At 40.4% G+C, this 25,588-nt stretch overlaps 1 protein-coding gene and 1 long non-coding RNA gene across 2 annotated transcripts; both read right to left on the bottom strand.

Moving 5' to 3' along the window:
- Window positions 1–12,834: 12,834 nt before the first annotated feature.
- On the bottom strand, window positions 12,835–14,161 carry LOC113278480. The gene is made up of 3 exons (XR_003325540.1): window positions 14,041–14,161; window positions 13,627–13,708; window positions 12,835–12,893 (listed from the first exon to the last, which is right to left on the bottom strand). It is a non-coding gene; the product is annotated as an uncharacterized LOC113278480 (long non-coding RNA).
- A 4,060-nt stretch (window positions 14,162–18,221) lies between these two features.
- On the bottom strand, window positions 18,222–20,264 carry LOC113284400 (wound-induced basic protein-like). The gene is made up of 2 exons (XM_026533846.1): window positions 20,105–20,264; window positions 18,222–18,642 (listed from the first exon to the last, which is right to left on the bottom strand). Exons 1-2 carry the CDS (start codon window positions 20,170–20,172, stop codon window positions 18,573–18,575), a joined length of 138 nt encoding a protein of 45 aa, XP_026389631.1. The 5' UTR covers window positions 20,173–20,264; the 3' UTR covers window positions 18,222–18,572.
- Window positions 20,265–25,588: the final 5,324 nt, after the last annotated feature.

The raw sequence follows: 25,588 nt of genomic DNA on the forward strand, positions 1-25,588 counted from the left end.
GAAAGGTAAATGGAACACCTGGCTTATGGTTTTGATTTTCTGGATTTTTGGGTTGATAGACAAGTGTTACCTATGGGGGTTTTGGGTTATTATTCTGGATGAACTGTTTTAGGATGATGCCGTTTTGGTTATGATTGTAAGTAACACAAACATCCCAGGAAAGATATGGAAACATGAACGTTGCGTGTCGGTAGATGACATGGGATGAAAAATAACATGGCTATCGGTTTTATCATTCCCGTGAAAACTTGAAATAGTAAACCATGTATTTTGTATAGGCAAGACTTACTCGGTTTTTTGGATCTGCTAACGAAAACGAGTCAGGTGCAAGTCCGACTTTCGTGGGAAATACCGCGATTGTGGAAAGTCCCCCGTCGTCCCTGAGTCACTTGATGATCGAGTCGTCGATCCCTGAGCGGATCGTTTTGCTTTTAACTTCTGGGAAGTCCCAGTCGCCCCTTGTCGCGTCAAGTCTGGTTGGATCGTTCACTTTTAAACTCTAGGCAGTCCCCAGTCATCCCTTGCCATGTCAAGACTGATAATCGGGTTGTCTAGTAAATGAGTCGTCGATCCCTGAGCGGATCGCGTGCTTCTACCATCTTGATGTCTGGGTCGAAGCATGAAATCGATGGTCTAAAATTGACATTGTAACCGAAAGGTCAATCTCCCACTGTGGTCGCTAATTGTTTGAGGGTGAAAACGATTTCTGCTGATTTCGGTAATTTCAGGTGTGTGGGTGAGAAACGAGTTTAAACCCTAAACAATGTACTGCAAGGGAGTACTTTAGATTCGAGAGATCAATCTGTACAAATCTGGCCTAAACCAAGAAATGGCCGTTCCAGACTTGCTTCGGTCACAAAGTAAAGGAGAATGTGTTGGTTTTGGGGAGGGAAGCGAAGAAAGCGTTGAGACCAGGTCGATTATGGAAGAGTAGTTGTTTCACGACTTGTATCAGAAAGTAGGGAGCTAACAGATGGAAAGCTAGCAAATGTTTTCTGAGTGTTGTATGTTCCTGACTTGAACTTGTTGTTCGGTGGAAATAGGTAAGACCTATTTATACAAGTCGAAGTACAACGTACTCTGGTCTCATTAAGAAATGATAAATGGGTGAGTAAATGGGAGGAGATGATGACCGGTCACGCTTGGAATTGATGTTCTATAAAAGAAAGGGTTTCACCATTACTTCCCATGTTTACTAACCGCCTCATTCTTATTACACTTTCTTATAACGGGCGTAGTGTACGCCGCACGCTGTAAACCGCCAAACCAATACCCAAAGAAAATCCCCCAGTTTGTGACATGTGTTTGATGTCTCGAGTGTTTTCGTGGAAAACATGCAGCATGTTGCTGTTGTTCGGAAAGTTGAGCTTGGACTAGCTTTGGCTCGGTGGCGACCTTCGACGGTCGAGATTTTGAATCTTGAGAAGAAGGGTAGCCGTCGATTTCCGCAACCCTTTGCTTGGTAGCCCGTGACATGAGAGTATGATCAGTGTGGCTTTAATATGATCTGGTTTAGGCGCGACCAAAAGTTAGGGTTTTGGCTTTTCCAGGCGCGACCAAGCTGGGGCCAAATTTTGCCATGCGTTGGCTGGTAGCATTGGACGACTAAGATCTGCATTTAAGGTAGAAGGGGGACCGTTGATTGTCGCACGCCTTCGTTTTGGTAGTCGCATAGGGGAGGCCATCATGGTGCGGCAAGGTGATTGGCTTGGCATGGTGGGGCCAAGGGTTTTCCATGCCATTGAGGCACGGTGCGGCTAGCATGGTTGGGGCGCGGCATGCCTTGGCGCGGTTTGGGCGTGGCCAAACTTGGTTTTTGGGTCCAAAGGTTCCCATGCGTTGTTTGGAAACCTTGGACGGCTAAGATTTGCATCCAAGATAGAAGGGGGATCGTTGATTGTCGCACGCCTTCGTTTTGGTAGCCGCATAGGGAAGGCCAACATGGTGCGGCAAGGTGAATGACGCGGATAGTCTTGACATGTGGCGCGGGAGGCTTGGCATGGCGGGGCCAAGGCCATGGCGCGGTCGTTTGGCGTTGCGGGGCCAAGGCAAGGTGGCGTGGATGGCTTGGCATGGCGGGGCCAAAGCCATGGCGCGGTCGTGGGGCCAAGGCAAGGTGGCGCGGATGGTTTGGCATGGTGGGGCCAAGACCATGGCACGTACGTTTGGGCACAGTGGGGCAAAGTGTTTGGGCGTGACCAAACTAGGGTTTCGTGTTGGGCCAAAGGTTACCATGCGTTGACTGGCGTCCTCGGATACTTAGGATTTGCTTCTGGGATGAAAAGATGACCGTAGATGGCCGCATGCCTTCGATTGGCGCAAGGTAGTTGGCGCGACATGCCTTGGCGTGGTTTGGGCCAAAGTTTTCCATGCGTTGGCTGGAGAACTTGGACGGCTAAGATTTGCTCCTAAGATTGAAAGATGGTCGTTGATTGTTGCATGCCTTTGATTGGCGCAAGGTAGTTGGCGTGTGGCGCGGGTGGCTTGGCATGGCGGGGCCAAGGCCATGGCGCGGTCGTTTGGCGTTGCGGGGCCTAGGAAAGGTGGCGTGGATGGCTTGGCATGGCGAGGCCAAAGCCATGGCGCGTTCGTGGGGCCAAGTCAAGGTGTCACGGATGGCTTGGCATGGTGGGTCCAAGGCCATAGCGCGTATGTTTGGGCACGATGGGGCCAAGTGTTTGGGCGTGACCAAACTAGGGTTTGGTGTTGGGCCAAGGGTTACCATGCGTTGGATGGCGACCTCAGATGGCTAGGATTTGCTCCTGGGATGAAAAGATGACCGTAGATGGCCGCATGCCTTCGATTGGCGCAAGGTAGTTAGCACGGAAAGGTGATTGGCGCGGCATGCCTTGGCGTGGTTTGGGACAAAGGTTGCCATGCGTTGGCTGGCGACCTTGGACGGTTAAGATTTGCTCCCAAGATTGAAAGATGGTCGTTGATTGTTACAAGCCTTTGATTGGCGCAAGGTAGTTTGCGCGGCAAGGTGATTGGCACGACATGCCTTGGCGCGGTAGATGTGGATGGCATGGTTTGCCATTGGCACAGTGGTGCGGCTGGCATGCCTTGGTGCAGTAGATGTGGCTGACATGGTTTTCCATTGGCACAGTGGTGCGGCTGGCATGGTTGGCATGCCTTAGCGCGGTAGATATGGCTGGCATGGTTTGTCATTGGCACAATGGTGCGGCTGGCATGGTGGGCATGCATTGGCGCAGTAGCATGAGAATTAGGGTTTAGGTGATGTTAGTCAATGTTGAGGGTTCTGCCGTGGAACATGACCCGTGTAGAAAAAAGGTACCCCGGTAATTCTTACGTAAGCGTGCTGATTGATTCAATAAATGTACTAATGGTCATAGTGACGTCATGTCGGATGCACAGTTTTACGATTTTAACCCTAAGCTAAAAACCACCATCAACAACTGGTTGTTTGTATAAATGCCTAACAGAATTTTAGTAAGATGAATAGATGAACATGGATGATAACTATTGATAAGACCCACTCGTGTTGTCGACGGTGTCCGATTCTGGCATTGAATTGTTGAATTAGTGTGCATTTATTTGGAGGAAAAATCTGATTGTTTATTGAGTGTGCTGAATTGATTTACTCATAAGCCCGATGAGATCGATGCGGAAAAGGAGAAAAATGAGGTTAAAGATGGAGCTGAAGAATCCGGAGAAGCTTCTGAACATAAGCATGCTGAGATAGATGAAGAAAAGGAGAAGAGTGAGGTTGAAGTTGGAGCTGAAGAATCCGAAGAAGAATGACAACAAATGCTGGAGTTATTTAAAAAGCAGGCATTGAAAATGCAGGACATATCACAAGATGCTTATGAGTTGTATTCTAAAAGGGTTGCGGTTATCTTGAAGGAGACTTCGGAGAAATTAAAAATTCAGGAAGAAAAATCAAGCCATGATTTGAGTAGATTATCTAAAGATATTAGTGTAGAAGGTAAGGGGTATCTCTCGATGGTTGCAGAGAAATCTCCCGAGTAGGTGAAGGATATTGTGGAAACTTTTGCAACCTCATCAGCGGATGATTAGAAATTTTTTGACAAAGTTCCTCATTTTTTCCTTGGCATTCTATATGGTACGTACAGACCTGTGTATCTTAGTCGAGTGCGCCATTTTACAGAGTTTTTATTACTTGAGGGATGAAATTTGCCAATTTAAGTTTCTTCGCGGGTTATTGTATATTGTGCAGGTGCATTTCTTTGTCTCGGAGGATTGCTTTCCTTCACCCAGTCAAGCGATCCGCAGATATGATGACACACACTGGTGCGCTTCACATCAAAGCCACATAGAGACGTCACGATGTCCACTAGAACAAGAAAAGCTAGACTCAAGGTATCTATATTTCCCGTTCCCAATGAAAAAGATTTTAGAGATGCTAGAGGCGTGGGTACGAAACGGAGAGGTGGAGCTACCTCCTGTATGTCGTCCACCGACCGATCAAGAAATAAAGGATCCGAGATATTGTCATTATCACTGGTTCCTTCACCACCCCACCAGTGAATGCAACGCCTTGAAGCGCATTTTTCAGAAGAAGATTAATTCAGAATAGTAGCTTTCCCTCTCTGAAAATTAGTGCGGACGATTTCATTGGAGAGGTTGCTCGGGAAGATTCAGTTTCGTGCAAATGAGGCTCCAAAGAGCAAGTAAGTTCTATCAAATAATTTTACGAGAAATATAGTTTTAGAATTTACTGGGGACTTGACATCCCATACACAGAGAAAGAGATTCACTGATCAAACATCATGTTTGTTTCCTTTTCACACGATATTTACAATTTCATGTGACATGTATAAGCATTCGTAACCAAGACGCAAATTTCTATTTAGAATAATCTCTTTCAGAAAATCAATTGTTCACAAAACTATCTCAAAAAATAAACCAATTCAAAATTCAACCACCTATTAGTTCAAAACCTGAAATCAAATTGTGAAAGAAAATCCTCACAATCACTCAAAAACATCTAAAGAAAGAACACAAGTAGGAGGCACCAATCCTTCAAGGAAAGTACTTCAACAGCAACTCATCCTTCTTAGCAAGAGCAACTTTCATCCTTTGGAGTGCGGCATGTTTCAGCTTCAACTCCTTAGACAACTTTTCAACCTCTTCTTCCTGGCGAGCAATACAGTCTGCAGAAGCAACTTCGTTTTGCAATTTCTGAAGCTCCTGGATTTCAGAGAACCCTTTGAAGAAACAAGGAGCGTTGAAGTCGTACTGCACAAACACGTCCTGATGGCACTTCCAGTCTTCAATCATCTCCTCAGAAATGGTTCGACCAGTCGTGACGCTCATCCCGTGAATGGAGAATAAAGCTTCTTGGACGCGGTTGACCAATGCAAGGCGACTTTTGATCTTCGTGGTGGTAGCAATGTGGCCATGCTTCTTCCATATCACCGTGTATAACTCGTCGAACTGAGCCGGCACACTGAATCCCCCAACCAACACATGACCTTCATGAGGGGTATCAAAGGGAGGATCGAAGATAGCCCCAGGAACAACAGGTTTCCTTGCCAATACTTCATCAAGAACCTTGTCAGCTGCAAGAGGCCTTTCAGAAGTCACCATGACTGCCTTATCAATGGGAACCTTCTCAGGAAGATCTTTAAGGGGAGCATTAACAGATGTTGCCTCTCCTGCATTCCTCCGGATGTCCACTTCACTCTGAATGTTAATTTCCGTCACGACCTCGTCTACAAGCTCACTAAGGTTACCACTTGGGGAGGCACTCCGTTCAGTCGAGCTTGCACCAACTTTTTCATTATCTTAAAGAGGATCAGTATCACCAGACCTTTACTTAAAAGCATCGCCAGACTTCTCATGAAGACCAACATCGCCAGACTTCTCATGAAGACCAGTATCGCCAGACCTTTCGTTATGAATACGAGCCAGTCTTGCGAAAGCATTTTCTTTCGAGATTCCTTGATCGCCAACAAAGGATTACCTTTAGTGAAAGTTTCTCAGGAAGAACGAAACCAATGGATCAAACATAAAGAAATTTAAATACCTGCATATTGGAGGAATTGAGGATCACCGAACCACATGCCTGCTTCTTAGACCGCACTCCTGCTTGGGGACTGCAGTCGTCAGCTCTGGTTCATTTACCTGGGAGTGGTTTAAACCGAGGATGCTCCTTCAAGACGTCAGAAGATGGCTCGCCGTGGGAATCTGTCACAACCTCCTCCGAGAATTTCTGAAAAGGTTAACAATTGCTCCCTCCAAAATTCCTTATACCTGCTAGTTACCATCGTATTTCTTCCGATAGGAAGGAAAGGAAGGCTCTGCACTGACGAAAATGTGTCAGCATTAAGAATGTCCGGGAAAAGTTCTTTTGGAGCCTTCAACGGACGAAGAAATTGAACACCCTGGTCAAATCCCATTTGCCGAGCATCCATGTCAATATTGTACGGAGTCACGGTAAATTCTTCGTCAAATAAAGACGGGACATATCCCGGAGTGCAGCTTCGCAAGTAAATAAGTTCTCCTAGACTTGCGGTTTCAGCATCAGTACGCAACACGACATCAGGAACAGTAGCAAAAGTCTTTGGCTGAACAATGGAAGGGTGTATCGCCCCCCATGGACGGAAATCTATGGAGGACACATTGTCGAAGACATCCACGAGCTTCACACCGGTTTTAGGACGTCTCTTCTGCCAACAGAGTATTCTCGAACCACCATACAAAATGCTAAGTGAAGTTGCAGGAACAGGAGCATATCTTTTGAAATGTTCCCACAAAAACGCCTGAAGAAAAGCAATATGGATATGCGACTCCACCTTCTTATACCTATTGGAAGCATGCATGTCCGTCGCTAAGGCGTCCAGATGAGAATACAATGATCCAAGAAACAAGGCACCTAGGGGAAGGACCTCACCTTTTGCCAGCCTTATAGCAAACATAAAAAGGTCACCTCTTATAGTCTTCCTTCCGGAACCGTCGTCAAATATGTCTCTGGATAACCACAAAGACAGGAATGCAATCACGATGAGCTCATCTTCCAACTCCTGACCAGGTTTCGGGTCTGCAGGAAACCACTCCGACACCCACCAAGTGTAAAAGCATTTAGTGTCTTTCTTCTCCTTCTCCAGATCATCGAATTCTCGCGCCTTTCGAAGTATAGCATTATAATCGCGACGTTCTGCATCAGAAAGTTTATAGAAGAAGCTTCCAGTGACAGGCAGGTTCATCAATGCAGCTACGCTTTCCAGAGTAATGATCATCTCTCCCCATCAACATATGGCTGTATGAGTAGAGGGACGCCACTGAGAAATGAAAGTGATCAAGCCTGCAACATCTTTCTTAACTTGAAGAGTGGCGGATGCCATGACCGCATCAAGGATTTGTGCTTTGATCAAATTAGCCTTAATACTCTTATTATTCAGCATACGTCTCATCCATCCTTCATAAGGACCCAGCGGGGTATGACAAATCTTGAAGTCAATAGGTGAAGATGGATACTCATTTCTCCGAAGACAGAATCTCATCACAAGTGCTGAAGAAGAGGATGGATCAGCTTCCATATTTTCTGAACCAGAGAGCAGGACTATCTTCTGATAAGGATGCTTTCTAATGTTCGGAAAAGGCACGGTGAACAACTCATCATCTATGTTTGGCATATCTTTGAAGTTGTCAACACTCCCTGACTTGGCATCAGTATTATCCCCATAAGACATCTTAACAGGAGCCCTTTTGTTCATTCTACAATAAAAGGCAGGGGAGTCAGTACTTGCATGAAAACGCATGGGATGTGTAGTCACACGACAGAACACACATTCACGTTGGAGTACACAAGGCTGGGACAATCATACAAACAAGGCTGGTATTAAGCCACATCAGCAAACGAGGCCGGTGTTGATAAGTCCACGAACCCGGTCGAGATTACAGGGTTAATATCCCCAAGCAAGACTGATATCATGACAGTAGGCTGGTATTGGGCCACGCAAGTCGGTATTGGTCAGGACCGATCAAGGTCACAAGTCTGGTATTGGGCTACATCAGCAAGCAAGACCGGTCGAGGTCACGAAGCTGGTATAGGGTCAATATTCAATCAGGCGTACATAGTGGGACTCACGTTCAACCGAGCATATATGGTGGGGCCCGCATTCATTTGCACGTATTATAACACAGTTTTCTGTATTCATGGGAGTCGTGCCTACGAAATTCAAGCCAAGGGTTTTTCAAGCTATAACCTAAAAGCCAGGTTTTGCATGCAATAATGGAAAAAGAAGCAAAAACAACATATTCATGGATTCACGGCTTGTTTACTAAGCAATCCTAGCAATATCAGCGGTTTTGCTATCAACTTCGGTGAGGAACTAATCATGATATGTCTTGCAAAAGGAGTTTACCTAAACAATTAGGGTTTGCAAAAAAAAAAAAACGAACAAAGAGAGGATGACGAAGCACCTACCTGACGGACGAATAGCGGCGGCGGAGATGAAGTCCAACGATGTGCGGAAGCGTTAGCAACACGTCCAGCTGCAGCGTCAACAACACGTCCAGCAGCAGCACGTCCGGAAACGGCAACGGCGAGGATCGTGAAGGGGAGGATCTAGGCGAGCAAAGGAAAAAAAAAAGGGGTCGGTCCCCTTTTATACAAGAGCAATTAAAGAATCCCAATAGAAGCAGGATTCCTTTACCAGCTCGAACACCCAAGGGAAGAAGTCGGTCCCACCAAGACTCCGCGGTCACACCCGGCACGAGAGTTCAAGGCTTCTCCAGGTAAAAATTCCTTTGTCTCTACCTCTTATGTTGTATGCGTCACCATATCATGCCTACCCCACAATGATGCAACCATTATGTGCTAGGAAGGGGACTTAATGTTGATGGTGGATTTTAGTTCAGGGCTAAAATTGTAAAACCGAATTTATATGCTGACATCCTGCAAAGGATAAAGAGACTAATAAAATGATGAATACTTCTTCACTTCACTAATTCATCCAGGATGGAGAATGTGGCAACAATCTCTTGTACCCTGTGAATTCATAGCATTATCAATTAATATATGACTAGCCTTGTATTTATTGTTCCGCTGAACTCTCATTAGTGCGGCATGACGACTGAGTGTTGCTCTCCGCAGAGTAACATGAGTCTCCAAGTGTTAATAATGTGGCATGCACAAAATACCCGTACATGCTACATCTCTCGGTGTTATACTAGCCCGATTAAGCATATTTGAATCTGGACTGTCCATATCAGTCTCAGAAACAAACACAACCACGCAACTTGGCCGCATGATTTAACCAGCCTAAACGATCCTCAGCAGGAGCAGGCTACCACCTTGATGACCACCAGTGGGCCCACTTATGCCCTGGTCGGTCGAATACCTACCATGTCTCCCAAACTACCACCGAACACCAGCCTGAAGTTGGATGTCCAGGATGGTATGGAGCAGCTTGGAAAAGCTCGTGCGCACAAGACCTCCTATGGCAGTCTCAAATTCATCATGACCGTCCAACTTCACCAGCATGGTTGGACGACATAGATTATCCCATGACCGGTTGGACAAATCTTGTCTTGTACACCAGCGAACCTTCTTCCTACCTGCATGACTGACTCTTCCCTAACATGACCAGATTGCAAGATACGATTGTCTGAAGTTGGGTCATCATGGAGAATTGAGGGTCGCAGAAAAGTCCATTAAAAACCTAAAATTGATCACGACCATCCAACTTTACCACCATGGTTGGATGGCTTAGATCAAGCCTGAGGTGGTCGGACATATACCACCATGCTCACCACCGGCCCAGCAAGGGTCCCACACGGTCGGCCTCTCCGGATGAGGTATGTAGAACATGTTTTCGGTTAGCCAAACATGCATGCACATGACCGGCCAAGAAATCCTAATTAGGTTTGTGTCACAAATCGAACATGAGCGTCCATTTTCTCCTGCTCGAATGGAGGGTCCAGGAATAGACTAAGCAGGTCCGGTGAGTATCAACACGATCACTGTGGGCCCACCTATCTCCACACCCGATCGGCCAAGGCATACCATGGCTAGTTGCCTCGATTCGCACGTCCAAACTAGGCATGGTCACACTTCCCAATCACAAACCAATCTCGACCACTCAACTTCGCCGAACAAATTAAGTGGCTTAGATCACGTTTCTATGGGACAATGAGGTACAGACATGTACACCAGCCTTCCGTCTGCACGCCTGACTGATCGGCCAAGACCGACCAGGCTTGGTCGTCTCGAAACGCGCGCCTGAAGTAGGCATGACGCACGGCTTTTGCGGCATGATATTTCTGTCGCAAATAAATCTCAGCCATTCCTTTTTGCCTGACAAATTCAGTGGTCTAGATTCTACCTTCATGAGACAGTGAGGTATAGACTCCTACACCGGCATGCCGTCTACACGCATGCCCAATCGGCCCTGCCAAAAACGTATTCCATGCTTGGATTCGACCAAGATAAAGGTTGGTGTTTGAGCACCTCCTAAACCCTAAACCGGCGGTCGCAGATGTGGGTCGCAAGCCATCTCGTCCGTCCAAACTTCACTAGCCTGGACGGACAGTCTAAGACAGGAGTTAGGCGACCAGTCAGGCATCATCACGATCACCATACGCCACTCTTCCACACAAAGTGATCGGCCAAGTCAGGGCTTACCTGCACAGCCTCCAAACAATCACTCGAAGATGGCGTGACGTGATGTTATACTTAATCCGTGAATTACTCCGTTAAGTCTTAAAACAGCGATGCTTCACACATGCTGAATATATTCGATGCATTACCTGCATGGAATACACACAATATTTCACAAATATTGACTTCCTAAATAACTTAGTTATTTAATCTAGCATCACATGCTACCTTTTGTGGGTCCCACGATCCACACACTCGAGACATTAATCATGTCACAAACTGGGGGATACATACTTGGGTATTGGTATGGCGGTTTACAGCGTGCAGCGCACAATGCGCCATCATAAGAACGTGTCAGGAAGACATGGACGGTTAGTGATGATGGGAGAAGTGGGCAAGACTGATCGTGTGACACTAACACACGCAACTCCACTACTCCATCACTCTACTTCCTCAACTTCCCACAAGAGACGAGGGTTAGGCTTAATGACTTGTATAAATAGGTTCTCCTCCCTATTTTTCAAACAGAACAAGACAGAAAACCAAGTGTTGATACAATCGTATCCAAAAACCAAAACTGATAGCTTACATTCTGCAAGCCAGTTCAGCTTTCTGATACAAGTCATAAAACAGCCAACACCTTCACAATCTCAACACCTTCTTCGCTTCCCTCCCTAAGATCAACCCCATCTCCTTCACTTTGTGACCGAAGCAAGTCTGGAACGGCCATTTCTTGGTTTAGGCCGGAGTTGTACAGATTGATTTATCGAATCACAAGCACTGTCGTGCAGTGCATTCTCGGAAAGAGAACTTCCGCCATTTCGCTGAATGGGTTCGCGGACTAAGCACACAAACGAGTTTTGGAAAATCCAGCAGAAATTCTCGGTCGAAAACTTCCGACAATTCGCAGACTGAGTCTGCGGACTGGGTTCACGGACTTGGCAAGCCAATTCCACAATCCTCCCTATTTCTCTTGATCAACAAAGTTCGAAAACTTCGGTTCAAGGAATACATGGTTATGTAATCTAAAGTCTTATTTCAATCATTGAGACATTCTCAGAAGACGCTATGTAGCCGTTATTCACAGACCAATTCACGTCAGAGCAATTCTCAAAGTGATTGAAACTTTCATGACTTTCGTCACTAGGTGAAAATAAATTTGATCAAAGCGAAACGCTTTACCAACACACGATTTCGAGATAAAAGATAAGCAATGAATGCTCAGCTCGAAATGTCAAGTATGTATGATCTAGTCTATATAGCATACGACTTTTGTCTCATAAGAAGTATGAGATAAAATAGACAGACTTTTGAGTGATAGATAAGTTCAAGTCTCCACATACCTTTTTGTTGATGAAGTTCCACAGTTCCTTGTATAGATCTTCGTCGTTGTATGATGAATCGTCATGAAGTCCTTGAGCTCAACTACACTTTTCTATCCTAGTCTGAGACTTAGCTATGTAGGCTAGAAATGAAGACTCATAGTTTTGATCACTAACATTGAAAAACATGCTTGAGATAGCAACGCATGCGAGGTTGACCGGTCTATGCTCTAACATCTTCGTTATTTCAAGTTGCAATTATTTTGAATGTGTTCAACTCAACATTTTGTTGTTGAAGAACTGATTCCATATCGATAACAACTTTATGAAAACAATATATTCTCAATCGTTGCTATGCAGACACATAGTATTATTATCTTCTTTCCAAAGTTCTATTGTATCACAACTCTGAAGTAATACTATTCTGATATGTTTCTCCCCCTTAATCAACACTTATATCTTTTGTTTAATAGGAAAACATATTGCTTAAATGATCCACTCCACCTTACATAATGATCCGCAAACCATATGTATGTAGTATGAAACTACTAAATAATTTCCCCCCTTCTTGCCAATAAAATTAACAAAGGTACGAAAATCATGAGATCATAATGAATACAACAAAAAGATATCTCAAGCTTAAACAACATATAGAACCACGGGAAATGAATCACAACTTCGACACAACATGTATAACTATGAAAACTTTAGAACAATAAAAAATTAAACGTTAGAACAATATCCTTTTTCAATTTTCCTAATTATAATGATTAGAATCCAAGCACTGTATAGGAAGTTCACCATTATGGGATCTGATATTAAGCAATAATAATCTGAGAGCCCCAAAAAAACTATAATGTGTACAACAGAGGTGATAAAGCTAACCTGCAAGAACCATGCTCATGTAACACAATTCACTATATACACTTCAGTTACCATTGTTCCCCAGTGTGGTTGATCTTTATGGTTGGCAGAGTGGACACCTACAGTAATTCTGCGACAGCATCATTTCCAATTGTCTAGATGAAGAATTCCAATTGTGTAACGGACTTTTGGTTATGGATTGTTAATTTGGTTGTAGAAAACTTAACAGTCAAATCAAATCATCGAACACACCTCGAGTGTGGGAGTTTCAGGAAAAAAATCCAGAAGAAAAGCAAAACAGAAGAAAAATTCTTAGTTCTAGAGTTCTCAGATAATTCTAAGGTTAGCTATCAACAACGGGGGCATTGATCACAACATACAATGAGAAAGAAAGAGATCGGAAGTTCAACTCTAAACCAACAAATTCAATGGAATTACTGTAAACCCATTCAAGCGATATTCATGAATCTAAAACATTATAAACAAAGCCCTAAGTTTGACATGTAAGAACCCTAATTTCTGTATAAATCAGATTTCTATTCAAAGAAGAATTTAAGCAAAGATCGAAAGTGACTTCATGAAACCATAAGAATTACTTGTTCATTCGAGTAAAAAGAATATTACCGCAACATTGAGAAGAAAGCTTATTATTCCGCAACGATGATGATCATTGGGTTTGCTTTTGGTTTATGAAATTAGAACTTCACAATAGTGTTATCAACTGAATCAGATTTTAAAAGAAAAGAAAACCACCTTGTCACCATATAAGTTATACATAAGCAAGTTACCCCCAACTCCGAAATTTGGAAATTTCATAACAAAATTAACAAAAAACAAATAGATTAGACTTACCCATTAGTGCCTTCACCAATCTGCCTCAATTTCTCGGAACAATCCATGCTTCAAGAACCCCACTCAAATCTCCAAGCATCACCTGTACACCGAAAAGCTTGATGTGATTCATTGAGCATGGCAAGTAAACCACTTGCAGAATCAAAACGCTTAAAATAAACATCATGTAAATTGTATGGATGCATTATTCAATATCGATTGATTGATGTTACTGTTGAGATTACAGATTAAAGTGAAAGGAAAGATGCGTTGATGAGAATGGGTGGTTGTGGTGGTGCCTCTCACCGAGTTTAGAAGAGAGAATGGATCAAAGTGAGAACCTAATCTGAATTTATTCAATCAACTTACAACAATCAAAAAAAAAAAAAGAACTTAGAGATTAAAAATTCTAGGGTTTACATATGGTATGTTTACCTTCTTCTGCTTTCCCTCTCACCATCATTGTGATTCATTATCTTCTCAGAAAGAATCTCCATTGTTAGGGTAACTCAGCGAAGTAGATGTTGAAGAAACCATCTCTCACTCTGTCTCCCCTATAAAAAAGAAGAAAAAAAAATGAAAACGGATCTTGTATGAAACAAATTTGCATCAGACAGCCTCAAATAGAGAGGAATATCTGAACGGTCCAGTCGACCCCGAGCATCACTCTCCGTTTTAAATAAGTGTGGCCCCCTATATTCCCAGCCGTCCAAGTCAAACGAAATCCAGACGATAAGAACTGTGAGATGACCCTTTTCGGCCAATCCTGTCCACTCTTTGACTCTTTGATCAAGGAGTCAATTACCAGTCTTTTTGTAACTATGATGATTCATGGCATAAAAATAAAGAATTAACATGCATACATATGCATCATGGGAATAATACATTTGCTAACAAGTAGAATGATATGATATTTTTCAATGGTCATACATGTATTTATTTATTTACTATATTGTCAAAAGAAAATGAAAGAGAAAGTACAACATCACATCGGGAGTTTGAAACAAAATCAGATGACCCTCTTTTTTTTGTTTTTGTATAAGTAAAAACAAACCATTCTTTTTTTGTTTTTGTGTATCTCATGATGATTTTAATTAATTAAACTAGAGTTAAAATGTCTCTTTCATGTTAAAAGACAATTATAAAGTTCCAAAGACAAACATATAGATAAAAATATGTCACTCTCAAAGAGGGTAGACAAATAAGTCAAAAATAAAATAAGGGGATAAGATATACCTTCTTTTAGAAAAATCCTACTTGTTTTGAGAATGGAACCAACAAATTTCTTTTGGTTCTTGGTTGAAGGATTGAGTACTCAATTGGCTAGAGGAGGTAAAAGGGGGACAAAACAAGAGACAAAATATAAGAGGAGACAGTGTGTGAAAGGAGAAGAAGTGAATCAATGAGTCTTTTATTCATTCTCTTGTTTCTCTTTAAATACATAAGACAATGAAGAGATGTAGGAAGTAGTGTTTCTACAAGTGTTGGTAGTAATAGAAGAAGTATTACATGTGTCAACCATGAAGCTAAAAGGACATGCACAATGCCACCTCAAGTGGTCAACCACTCATATTACTACAACAATCTGATTTATCTAGGTACCAGAATGTGCATTGACTTCTACGAAAGAGAACTCAACCAAGTAAAGATATTAACCATCAAGATTATGTTGGTTGCAATAAACACCAACAAGCTGCAAGCAGTAGCCTATGTTGGCGTATAATTTTTGCATCTCCTCTGGTACTGCCAACAGATATACTATATCGAACATTGTGAAAGGTCTTACCTACTTCCAACCAGATTTTTGGTCATATTGAATTCCACACTTTGTCTGGAGAGACATCAATGGTTTGCATTCTCTTCTTGCTCAGGGAAAACACTACAACAAGGATATAAAATTCATGACTTGCCTAATTTTTTTATTGCACTCCCTCCCAAGGCCTGCATGACAAACCTAACTATTCTACTCATTCTAACTCTCTTGAGATTAGACACTATATAAACAAATACATACATTTCTACTTTGACACGTATATATCTTGTTCATACCTTCTCTATCATCAATTCCTTCACATTATTTCCTCATCCAAATCCCCAACAAGGATAAAACTTCCATATGACCACCACCAAAAAGATTAAGTCCTTGATTACATGATACGTCTCAAAAAAATCAAAAACTGATTTTGTCAGAGATACCACTTCCATGATGAATATTACACTGCCGCGAGGATAGGAACCCATCCAAGGACCTATTCACGTCCGTGTAGTACTCGTCCTGGAGTATGGTATCTGACGCTGCTGAAAAGATCAGTTTTTTCAATGTTTTCTTCTCCTCTATCAACAGCCTGAAGTAAATTAGTGAAAAAGAACAATTAAGAGTCAATGCGATATATAGTATTACACTAAAGAAAATGTAAAATGCCCAGCACCATTAAGGATTTTTGAGCCAAACCAATTCACAAAAATTAAAATATACAGTGCATCCATTAGAAGTCCGTATATTACATCCCCAAGTTCGAACTACAAAAACTAGGAGGATCGATCAGTAGAAAAGGAAAAACTAATTTGGTGTGATTATAGTAGCTGCCTACCATGGAGCTGTGGCAGCAGATCTAATGTTCTGCAAGATCTGTTCTCTTTCTTCAATGTAACTCCTCTCTGTAGACTCCAAGTTTTCAATCTCTTCCTTTTCAGTCTTTGAAACAGCTTTCAACATCTTCAATTCAGTTTCTAACTCACAAATCTTTGAATGAGTTATAGTTGCTTCAACTTCTTTGTTTCTCCTCTATGAAGTAGTTTCCTCTAATTTGAGGCTAACTCCCTCTTGTTCTTCTGAAATTTCTCTTAGAGCATCAAATCTTTCCCATAGCTTTGCACAACAATAACCCATTTCTTCAAGTTGTGATATTGTTGCAATGAATTCCAACTGTACACCACTTGATGATAACTCAAGAGGACTACTCAACTTCACCATATTCTGTGCAATGTTAATGAATATTACATCCAAACCTACCTTGATATTTTCACAAACACCTGCATACAACTTTTCTAGAGGCTTGTAATGTGGGTTATGTGGCATAATTTTGAAGAGATCATCTCTTAAATTCTTGTACTCATGGGTGAGGCAAAGAGATGGGTAATCATGACTAGTTGAGGTTGAAGATGAAGAATCATTAGTAGTCTTCTTCCTTTTAAGAGCTTCACTGCAAGAACCTAAAGACATTTTAATGGGGTTTTTTGATGAGGGTTTCAGAAGTGATGGTTCTGCAAAGTTCAGTGAGAGGAGGAGAAAGGAGTTTTAAAGAGGGCAGATAAGTGAGCAGTGGAAGGACAATAATGGAGAGTGTGGACTGGACTGAAGTGTCATAAGGTTCAGAGCATTTCCTATGGGTAGTCTCCATTCGAAGACTAACTCTTTCATATGAACGATCTCTTGCTCAAATGAACGAGTAAAGCTACTATGGGCAAAAAAAAAAGGAGAGCACTATACTGGAGACGGTCTCTCGTGAACTAAAAAAGTTTCAAAGTAGACTGGGGACTATCCCGTCGAAAAAAAGAAGAAAAAAAACTTCTTAGACGGGGGACAGTCCCCCATCCAAAAAAGAAAACTTCTTAGACGGGGGACAGTCTCCGTCCAAAGAAAAAAACGCAAAAAAAATTCTTAACGGGGGACTGTCCCCCGTTTACTCCTAAAAAGTCCAAGTTTTTTTGACGGGTGATAGTCCCCCGTAAAGTGAAACACTCCCAACCACTCGTTCATATGAGCTAGTGGTTGAACGTTTTTGGGAGAAAATGGGTTAAAGCCTACCCATTGGAGACCCTAATTAGCTGGTAAGTGGTTCATATTTAGAGTCGGATTTCAAGTACTGTTTTACACTTTTACTCATCAATCACTATTCCAGAGGGTCCATAAAAAAATTACTAGAGAGCATTTTCTTTTTTAGGGGTTGGAATTTTTGCAGGTCTTCTCAAACTCACAAATATACTTCTTCTATAATCCTAAATCTAACTCCATGGCAGAATGGAGGCGGCCTGGGTGGATATGCAGTTGCTCCAGCAAAGCTAACAGTAAAAAGGCCTAAAGAAGTGTCAGCTGTTGAAGGCGCTGATCTACCCTAGCAGGACTTACTGCACTACATGTCTTAACCATTCACGGTTCCCTTGAAGTCAGAGGTGAGGGAAGGCAGCTAATGTTTTAGTCGTAGCAGCCTCAGGTGGAGTACGTCATTACCTAGTTCAATTAGCAAAGCATGGAAATAATCATGGGACTGCTACCTGTGGAGCTCGAAACATCGATCTTGTAAATAGTTTGGGTGCAGATGAAGTTCTAGACTATACTACAGAAGATGGTAAAATGTTGACGAGTCCATCAGGGTGCAAGTATAAACTGTGCATCTTAACCCTGATGGTAAGACGATGACGAAGTCGTTAAAGAAGGAAAGTTGACGACAGTAATCGACTGTCCACTTGCAGAGGCAGAACAAGCTTCGGCTAAGATGATGGGAGGTCATGCTACTGGGAAGATCGTTGTAGAACCATAAAATACAATACATTAAACAATGCAAGACATTCAAGCTGAAAACCATGGAAAACAAAGCAAAAAAGAACTGCGGACATTTAGCGTTAACCAGTGAAACATCTGTGCCATAATTATTTTTTCTTCAACATCATAGAAGTGGAACAACTTCTAAGACATGCTGCTCTGAAATAATACCGCAACGAAAATTAAAGGATTCAAGAAGCACAAGCACTCAGACTGTACTTAATGACCAAAGTTGGAACTACATTACCAAGCATTCACTTTTAAGGCCATGAATCCAGAGAGGGTCTATTACAAAACACCAACATAAAAATCCAGACACAAAATAGATACTGTTTTAGCTATTGTAGAATCCAAAAAGAAGGAAAAAAAATTACTACATCCTTCATGTGTATCACATACTTCTGTACTTGTTACTACTTGTTCATTACTCATTCATCACAGGCTTATTCTCGTTGGCCTTTGGTCTCTGCTGTTTAGGCTGGTCTTCCATTCTCCTGGAAAGTAAGAAGAAATTACAATTTGCAATCAGAACAAGATGTATGAACCAAAATGAACACTGATAGTTTATGTAGTTTAACAATGTTTTCCAACCATGCTTTTCTAATTCTTAATCACTACACAAAGGAAGTACTTTTACCAAGGTTTCAAAAAGCGAAAACGAAAAGCGAAGATAAACCAACATAAAACCAAAGGAAGTACACAAAGGAAATACTTATAAATATATATGTGAAACTTCCTAACATAAAACCAAAAACCAACATAATAAACCAAAAACTCCCTTATGCGTCTTTCCTAAGTGACTTTTGAACCTAGTAACCCACTAACCCCTCCTGAAATTTCCTGTCAGAGAACTTGCACTGCACATAGAAAACATGTCTTCCTACAATAATTGGATTCAACTTCAGTACCACATTTCCAAGCTGCATATTTATTTGTGGATTTGTTAGCTTGGGTAGGCTGGCTAGCCATTGCAAATCAGAACAATAGAAGTGTAGAATAGCAGAAGAAGAAAAGGAAGAGAAACAAAAGGAAGAAGTTGTCGAATTGTAGATAAACGTTGGGAGTCTCTAAACAATCAGGCTTGTTGAGATTTTATACTAGGGCTTGTAAAAAGCAAACTTCTAGACCTATATTTTAGGCTTTAAACCCTTTTTTCTCTTAAATATATTGACCTGATACTAACGCGCAGGTAGTGAAGCGCCAAAAAGCGTACTCGCTTCAAAACGTTTTTTGACACACTGACTTATACTAATTAGACAAAGCTGGCCTGATAAGGTTATAAGGAAATCGAAATGCAGCCTTGCCATATTGAAACTCAGAGAGTTTGTTAGTTTCTGTAGGATTCTAGGTCTTTGTTAGAAATCTGAGGGTTGAGCTGGTTTGTCCTTATGTTCTGTTTTAAGTTTTAGTATGGGTTCCAAGTAGGAGTCTTCTGTTGATGAGTTTTAGATGGTGTTAAAGGCTTGTTTGTATTCTGTTGTTTCCAATAAATGCTATGTTTCTTTGGCAAACATAAAAATTTGAAACTTAGAACCAAGCAAGAAACAACAGCCAAACACAAGGAAAATTTTACCAAAATATGTGGGTTGGAACTGTAACTACATAATTAGGTGCTCTCTATTCCACAGAGCTGAAGACCTACATTATTGGATGCTCGGTAGCAATTTCTGAAGAAGGAAGGTTTACTGCTTAGAGATAAGTCGCTCTGACCCTAAAAATTTAATCACTATATTTATGCATGATGCAAAACATAAAATCCTTCACAAGAAAAAGGTAGCAACTAAAATTAGGGATTATTGTTAAAAATCAAGATCCAAACATAAAGCTAAAAAAACAACATGTATAATTTCTGTAATTTCAATAATAATAAGAAAGACAATCCAAAAAGAAAATCATAAAAATGGAACCCTAATACGAAGAGATTGGAGAAAAGTAAAGAGGGGATACATATACAACCTTTTATCCGCTCCTCCTTTCTGGCTGAGGAAGGATCTGAAGAGAGGTGAATACACGTCGTAAATCATCTTTCTCGGTTATGTTGTTCGGCTGTTGCTGTTTTTGCAGAAACCCTAAAATCTCAATTTACTCTCCAGAAGCTTCAGTGGTTGTGAAGGGGGTATATATGGGTGCAAATAGTCCTATAGATCTGGATGGGCTCATGGGTCGGATCCGTCTGTTTGTTTTTGTTGATTCTTTTTGCTCCGCAAAAAGGATATCAATATTCAATATCATTCATTGACCAAGAGAAGAGTTACAAGATGCTAGTTTTTCACCCACGGGTCAGTTTCTTGATTATAATAATGTTTAACAGGGTGTTAGTCCTCAAGGGAGTTGAGGGAGTTGGGTGTAATTGTGTTTTTTCCCGTTAGTCGTGAGGGAGTTCGAGAGAGTCTCTTAAAATCCCCGTTAGTCGTGGGAGAGTTTAGAAGAGTCTTCCCAACTCCCTAGAAAACCCCGTTAGTCGTGGGGGAGTTTGAAAGAAACTCTTAAACTCCCTGTTAGTGGTAAAAATTAGAATGATATGGAGTTTTTTTTTTTTGGGAGTTCTGGGGAGTTCTAGGGAGTTTATAGTGTATTTTTGCCTCACTCCAAATCTCTCAAAAAAGTAGAGATTTTGGGAGAGTCTTTCAAACTCCCTACACTCAACACACCAAACTCTCTCAAACTCTCAATACTTTCTTACACTCCCTCAAAATCCCCAAAATACATTAAACTCCCTCCAACTCACTCGTGGACTAACCCCCTGTAAATTAAATTTTACTAAAAACAAAAAATTACTGATCTTACGTTAACTTAAAAGATAGATTTGATACGGTTATTTCTCGTTCCAAATTGCCCGGGAATAAAACCGTCGTCCATAGTTTAGCGAAATACTTATCTTTCCCATGCATGCCTCTACAATTTCAGGATTGTATATATCAATTTTTAAAAATCCGTGACCAAGAAACCGTTGTTGAATTCATTAAGATCAGAATATCTGTTCCAAAAAGCTCGTGAACCTAAAAACAGATAAACTTCTAAAGAAAGCAATAGAAAAAAAAAATTTAAAACCCAAAGAATTGCAGTGTAAGCACATCTTCCATGGGAAATTGCCTCCTTTGAAAGACAAAAACGCAGTGAGTGCAAAGAACTTTGTTTTTACTCACTGCTCAACCAATATGCTCTCCATATATTTGTTTTGATATATTCTACACTGAAATCTTTTACCGAAAGTATGTTACCCTGATGAGCTACGTTATTGTCATTTTGATGCAATATGATAAGAGAAACTCTATCAAGGGAAGCAGTATGCTTAGGAATTGAATAGAAAAGCACCATCCACTATAAGAGAATTCAGAAGCAAATTGATGTATCCATGCCCAAATAAGGCGTGATTTTTTCTTAAATTAATTGAAATCTCGCCAAACTATTTCTCGATCAAATTTTTTCTCAAGTTTTCCGTGATTAGCTGATGCAGCATCTAGTATCGATATCATATACGCTGATATCTGTTATTAGAAAATTAAGAGTGATAGCCAATAAAAAATGACTCGACATCAAGCTATATAAGTTATTTCTACTTGATTCATGCAACCAAGTATCACCGCAGTAACCGTGTATGCATCCAAAAATAAGGCTAAACATGGCTTATTGAGATTAAGATGAATATAAGCTTTTATCTCTTTTTATTTATATTTTTGATCGGTAGAGATGATTTTATATAATAGAATTGTCTCGGACAACCCAAATACATGCAAATTCTCACATTCACACATGGAATAGTAGGAAATACCAATAGGTCCTAGGAATAATATATTAGAGAGATTCTAGTCTGATTGACATAGTCAATGGTCTGTTTGGTCCTTTTTGGGAAAATATATTATTGTTTGGTCCTAAAAATTATGGTTTGGTCCTAAGATGGACAATACTCACGCGGTATGACATCAAGGATGATGTAATTATCAAATGATAGTGGCAGAAATACCCTTTTAATGGGAACCATATATATAATCATTATTAGGAGAGAAAAGAATAATTTTCAGATTTATTTTCCCTCACCTCTTTTCTTTTCCAGATCTACTTTTTGTTTTTCTTCTTCTTTTTTCTTTCTTCTTTTTTCTTTGTGCTACTGTTTAAGATTAAGGATGAAGATTTATTTTTAAAGATCGATTTGATTTGATTATAGAAATCGATTTGGTTATTTATTTTAAAGATTTTGATTTTTCAGTACGGAAATCTTGATTTGATTATAAAAATCGAATATGAACTCGTGTTGGAGATGACGAAGGCGATGATAATGATGACGATGATGATGAAGACGTGATAATGAAAACGATGATGAAAAAAATCTTCTTCTTCCTTTTTTTCTAAGTTTTGACAATGAAGAAGATGATGAATGATGATGATCTTTTGTGTTCCTCTTCTCTGCTACTATTGCTGTTGTTGAAGAATTTATTTTTGCTGCTGTTGAAGACGGCGAAGATGATGATGCTGCAGTTCATTCCATGAATGAACTTTGTGTTTTTAGGTTTTTATATGAAGTTTGTTTTTGAGTGTTAATTGTTGTTACAAGAAATGGCAGTGAGTCGAATGAGTCAAATTCTGAACTAGGAGACATGGTGCAGATGGTTGTGGTGCTTTTAAGACAGGGCAGATACTTGAGATGGTTGTGAAAGCTGTTGGAATGAACTGAAGTTTTGGTCAGATTCGAAATTGAGTTTTAAATTCAAATTGTTGTTCTTCAAAATTTAAGTATTTCTCTTCCACTTCTTTAGTAATCCACCATGATGGTCATTGACCTAGGTATATATTGTTGTTTTAATTTATAATTTGATTAAAATACATTGTGCATGTTTTGCTCACATTATATTGTATTTTCAGAGCCAGTTATTGTTGAAAACAACAACCCTGACCACAGGAAGAGATTAAGAAAGAAGAAGAAGTAACAAAGAGAAGAACAACATGATTTGAAACTTGATGGAGGATTCGAAGCCCCGAAAAACAATGTCTTTGGTCATTCTTTCATGTTTCTAGTTCTCTGTCAATTTAACAATGTCGATTAATTTCCATATATTTATCCTTGTTTTGTATATTTACTTTTTAAAGAATTTCCTATTTCTCTTAACAATTTTTCTAAAAGTGAATTGTAATGAAGAAAACAAATTATGAATAATGCAGGGATTATGATAAGGAGAGCGAAAGAAAAGCATCTGTAGAAGAATTCTACAAAACAAATCATATCAATCAAACCTATGAATTCGTAAGTTTGTTTTCCAAATTTTCATTAATTTCTTTTCCAGGCCTCTAGTAAGTTTAGGACGAGTTTGTAATTTTCAATCAAGGACAAAAAAAAATCGATTTTCTACTTCGCAAAGAAGGCCGTATTTCGTATCAAATATTTGTCCTTTTTCTTCATAAGATTTGTAGTTGTCCTTCTTTTTTTTTTTTTGAAGATAACCGAATTTATTTATTTTAAGATGTTTAATTGGTTACAGTACGTGGAAAAGAGGTTCTTATTGTGTCAAGGAATACAGTTTGTTTTAGAAAGTTAGGACAAGTATATTCCCAGTTGGTTGTCGTCGCCGATGTAATTTGTTGTAGTAGGTCTTCCACTGCCTTGTTTGCTAAAGCATCTGCTGCTTGGTTCCCCTCCTTGTATGTGTGTGCTATCTTGTATTCCCGAATTTTTGTCAGTAGTTGTTGTATTTGTTGTAGGAGTCATGTTAAATGTCATGGTTGTGAATGTTGCATGTTGAGTAGAGTTACCAGAGCTTGTGAATCCACTTCAAACCATATTTTTTCCCATTGAAGTTGAGTTGTCATTCGCATTGCTATCAGTAATCCCCATATTTCTGCCATCATGGAAGTAGTGATCCCTAATAAAGACAACTTTAAGAAGACTCTTTGAAAAGTAAAGAGTGTCCTTAACTACAAATTCTGAAACATCAAAAACCTTGTGGGACCCATTTATGAAACAGATTTCTTATCAGAAATTTTGGATTCATCAAGATTCTCCATGTAGCTAGCGCAGATAGACACACTCTTTCTCCCGGGGGGGCTTACGCCCATGTAATCGGGCCTGAGTCAGATAAACACTTCTTATACTTAGGGATGCACATGAGTCATGGGTCGGTTTTGGCCTCACCCACCACCCAACCCACTGATGGCGGGTAATAGAAGTTGTCACCCGCAACCAATCCAACGTTACAACGGGTCGGTTTTTACCAGACCCACACTACGGAGGTTGGGTCGGGTGGGTAGCTGGTATACCCGTCCTAATTGTTCCTAAAGAAATTTGACATGACTTTTTTAACTAACATTCAATCATCTTAAAATCTAAATTCAAACATTTAAAATTTTACAACAAATTCAAGTTTTAATACTGCAAGTATGCAACTGAAACTGAAATCCTGTAAGTTTTAACACTGCAAGTGTCCTTGATTCCATAATCATTTCAACTCAGCTAGTGCCTACTACCAATAATCAACCATTAATTAAACCCTTGATTATCCTCCACCATTTCTCAAATCAACAGCATCATCTACAATTCCTTCTTGTAACAACCCACATATCATTCTCAGATGCAACGTTTCAGCTTCAATTCCCATCTACAATTGCCTCAATTCATTTACCACCAATTCTTCTCTGATTAAGAATCTTAATTTCACCATCTTATTACCGACAGCATCAATCAACCACAGACACATCTTGTTTCGAATTCATCTTCTTCTTTCACCAGAACCCATCTACACCCACAAATCATAATACCTAAATACTGGAACCTAAAAAATCAACATACCCACAAATCAAAACCTAGGAAATCATCATACCCTGATAAAAAAACATCCCAAATCAAAAAAATCTACTTCTGTATCAACATATTAGTTATTTTCAACCTTTTAAAAGAAACAAATACAGAAAAAAAAACATGCAAATGAATTAAAGAACAAATACAAACCCAATACGTCAAATGAAAAACAAATTTCAATCAAAGTATCAAACAAACAGATTCAAAAAAAAAGAACATAAACTCTAACAATAAAACAATTCAAATCAAAGAACATCAACCCTAACATTCAATTGAATCATGTAATGAAATTACCTTTCTGGAATTTGACGGTGGTATCGAACTGAATAGTGGAGGTGATTTCGATTTAACGGTGAAGTGAAGAAGGAAGACTGCAGAAGAGAGGAAAGATAAAAAGAAACAGAGAGAAAAAAGCGATTAGGACTAATTAGGTTAGATTTTTGACTTATATATGAGAATTGACGGCTAGGATTAATAGTTGGGAGATCTAGGGTTAAGGTAGGCGGGTGGGCGGGTTGGTTCGGGTGACATAAACTGCTACCCACAACCGACCCAACATATGGTGGGTTCAGATGTTATCACCCATAATCGACCCACGTCTAGATGGGTTGGGTTGGATGCGGGTATTTTTCGACGGGTGTGGGTTGGGTCGA

This window comes from Papaver somniferum, chromosome 5, assembly GCF_003573695.1.
Source record: "Papaver somniferum cultivar HN1 chromosome 5, ASM357369v1, whole genome shotgun sequence".
In the NCBI taxonomy this organism is placed as follows: domain Eukaryota; kingdom Viridiplantae; phylum Streptophyta; class Magnoliopsida; order Ranunculales; family Papaveraceae; genus Papaver; species Papaver somniferum.

What these genes read in the sequence shown, in the direction of transcription:
- LOC113284400 (XM_026533846.1), bottom strand. Translation starts at nt 20,172, where the DNA reads ATGATTTACGACGTGTATTCACCTCTCTTCAGATCCTTCCTCAGCCAG. An exon ending in AAAGGAGGAGCGGATAAAAG is followed by an intron (nt 18,643 to 20,104) that starts GTTGTATATGTA and finishes CTTACTTTCCAG; the next exon opens with GAGAATGGAAGACCAGCCTA.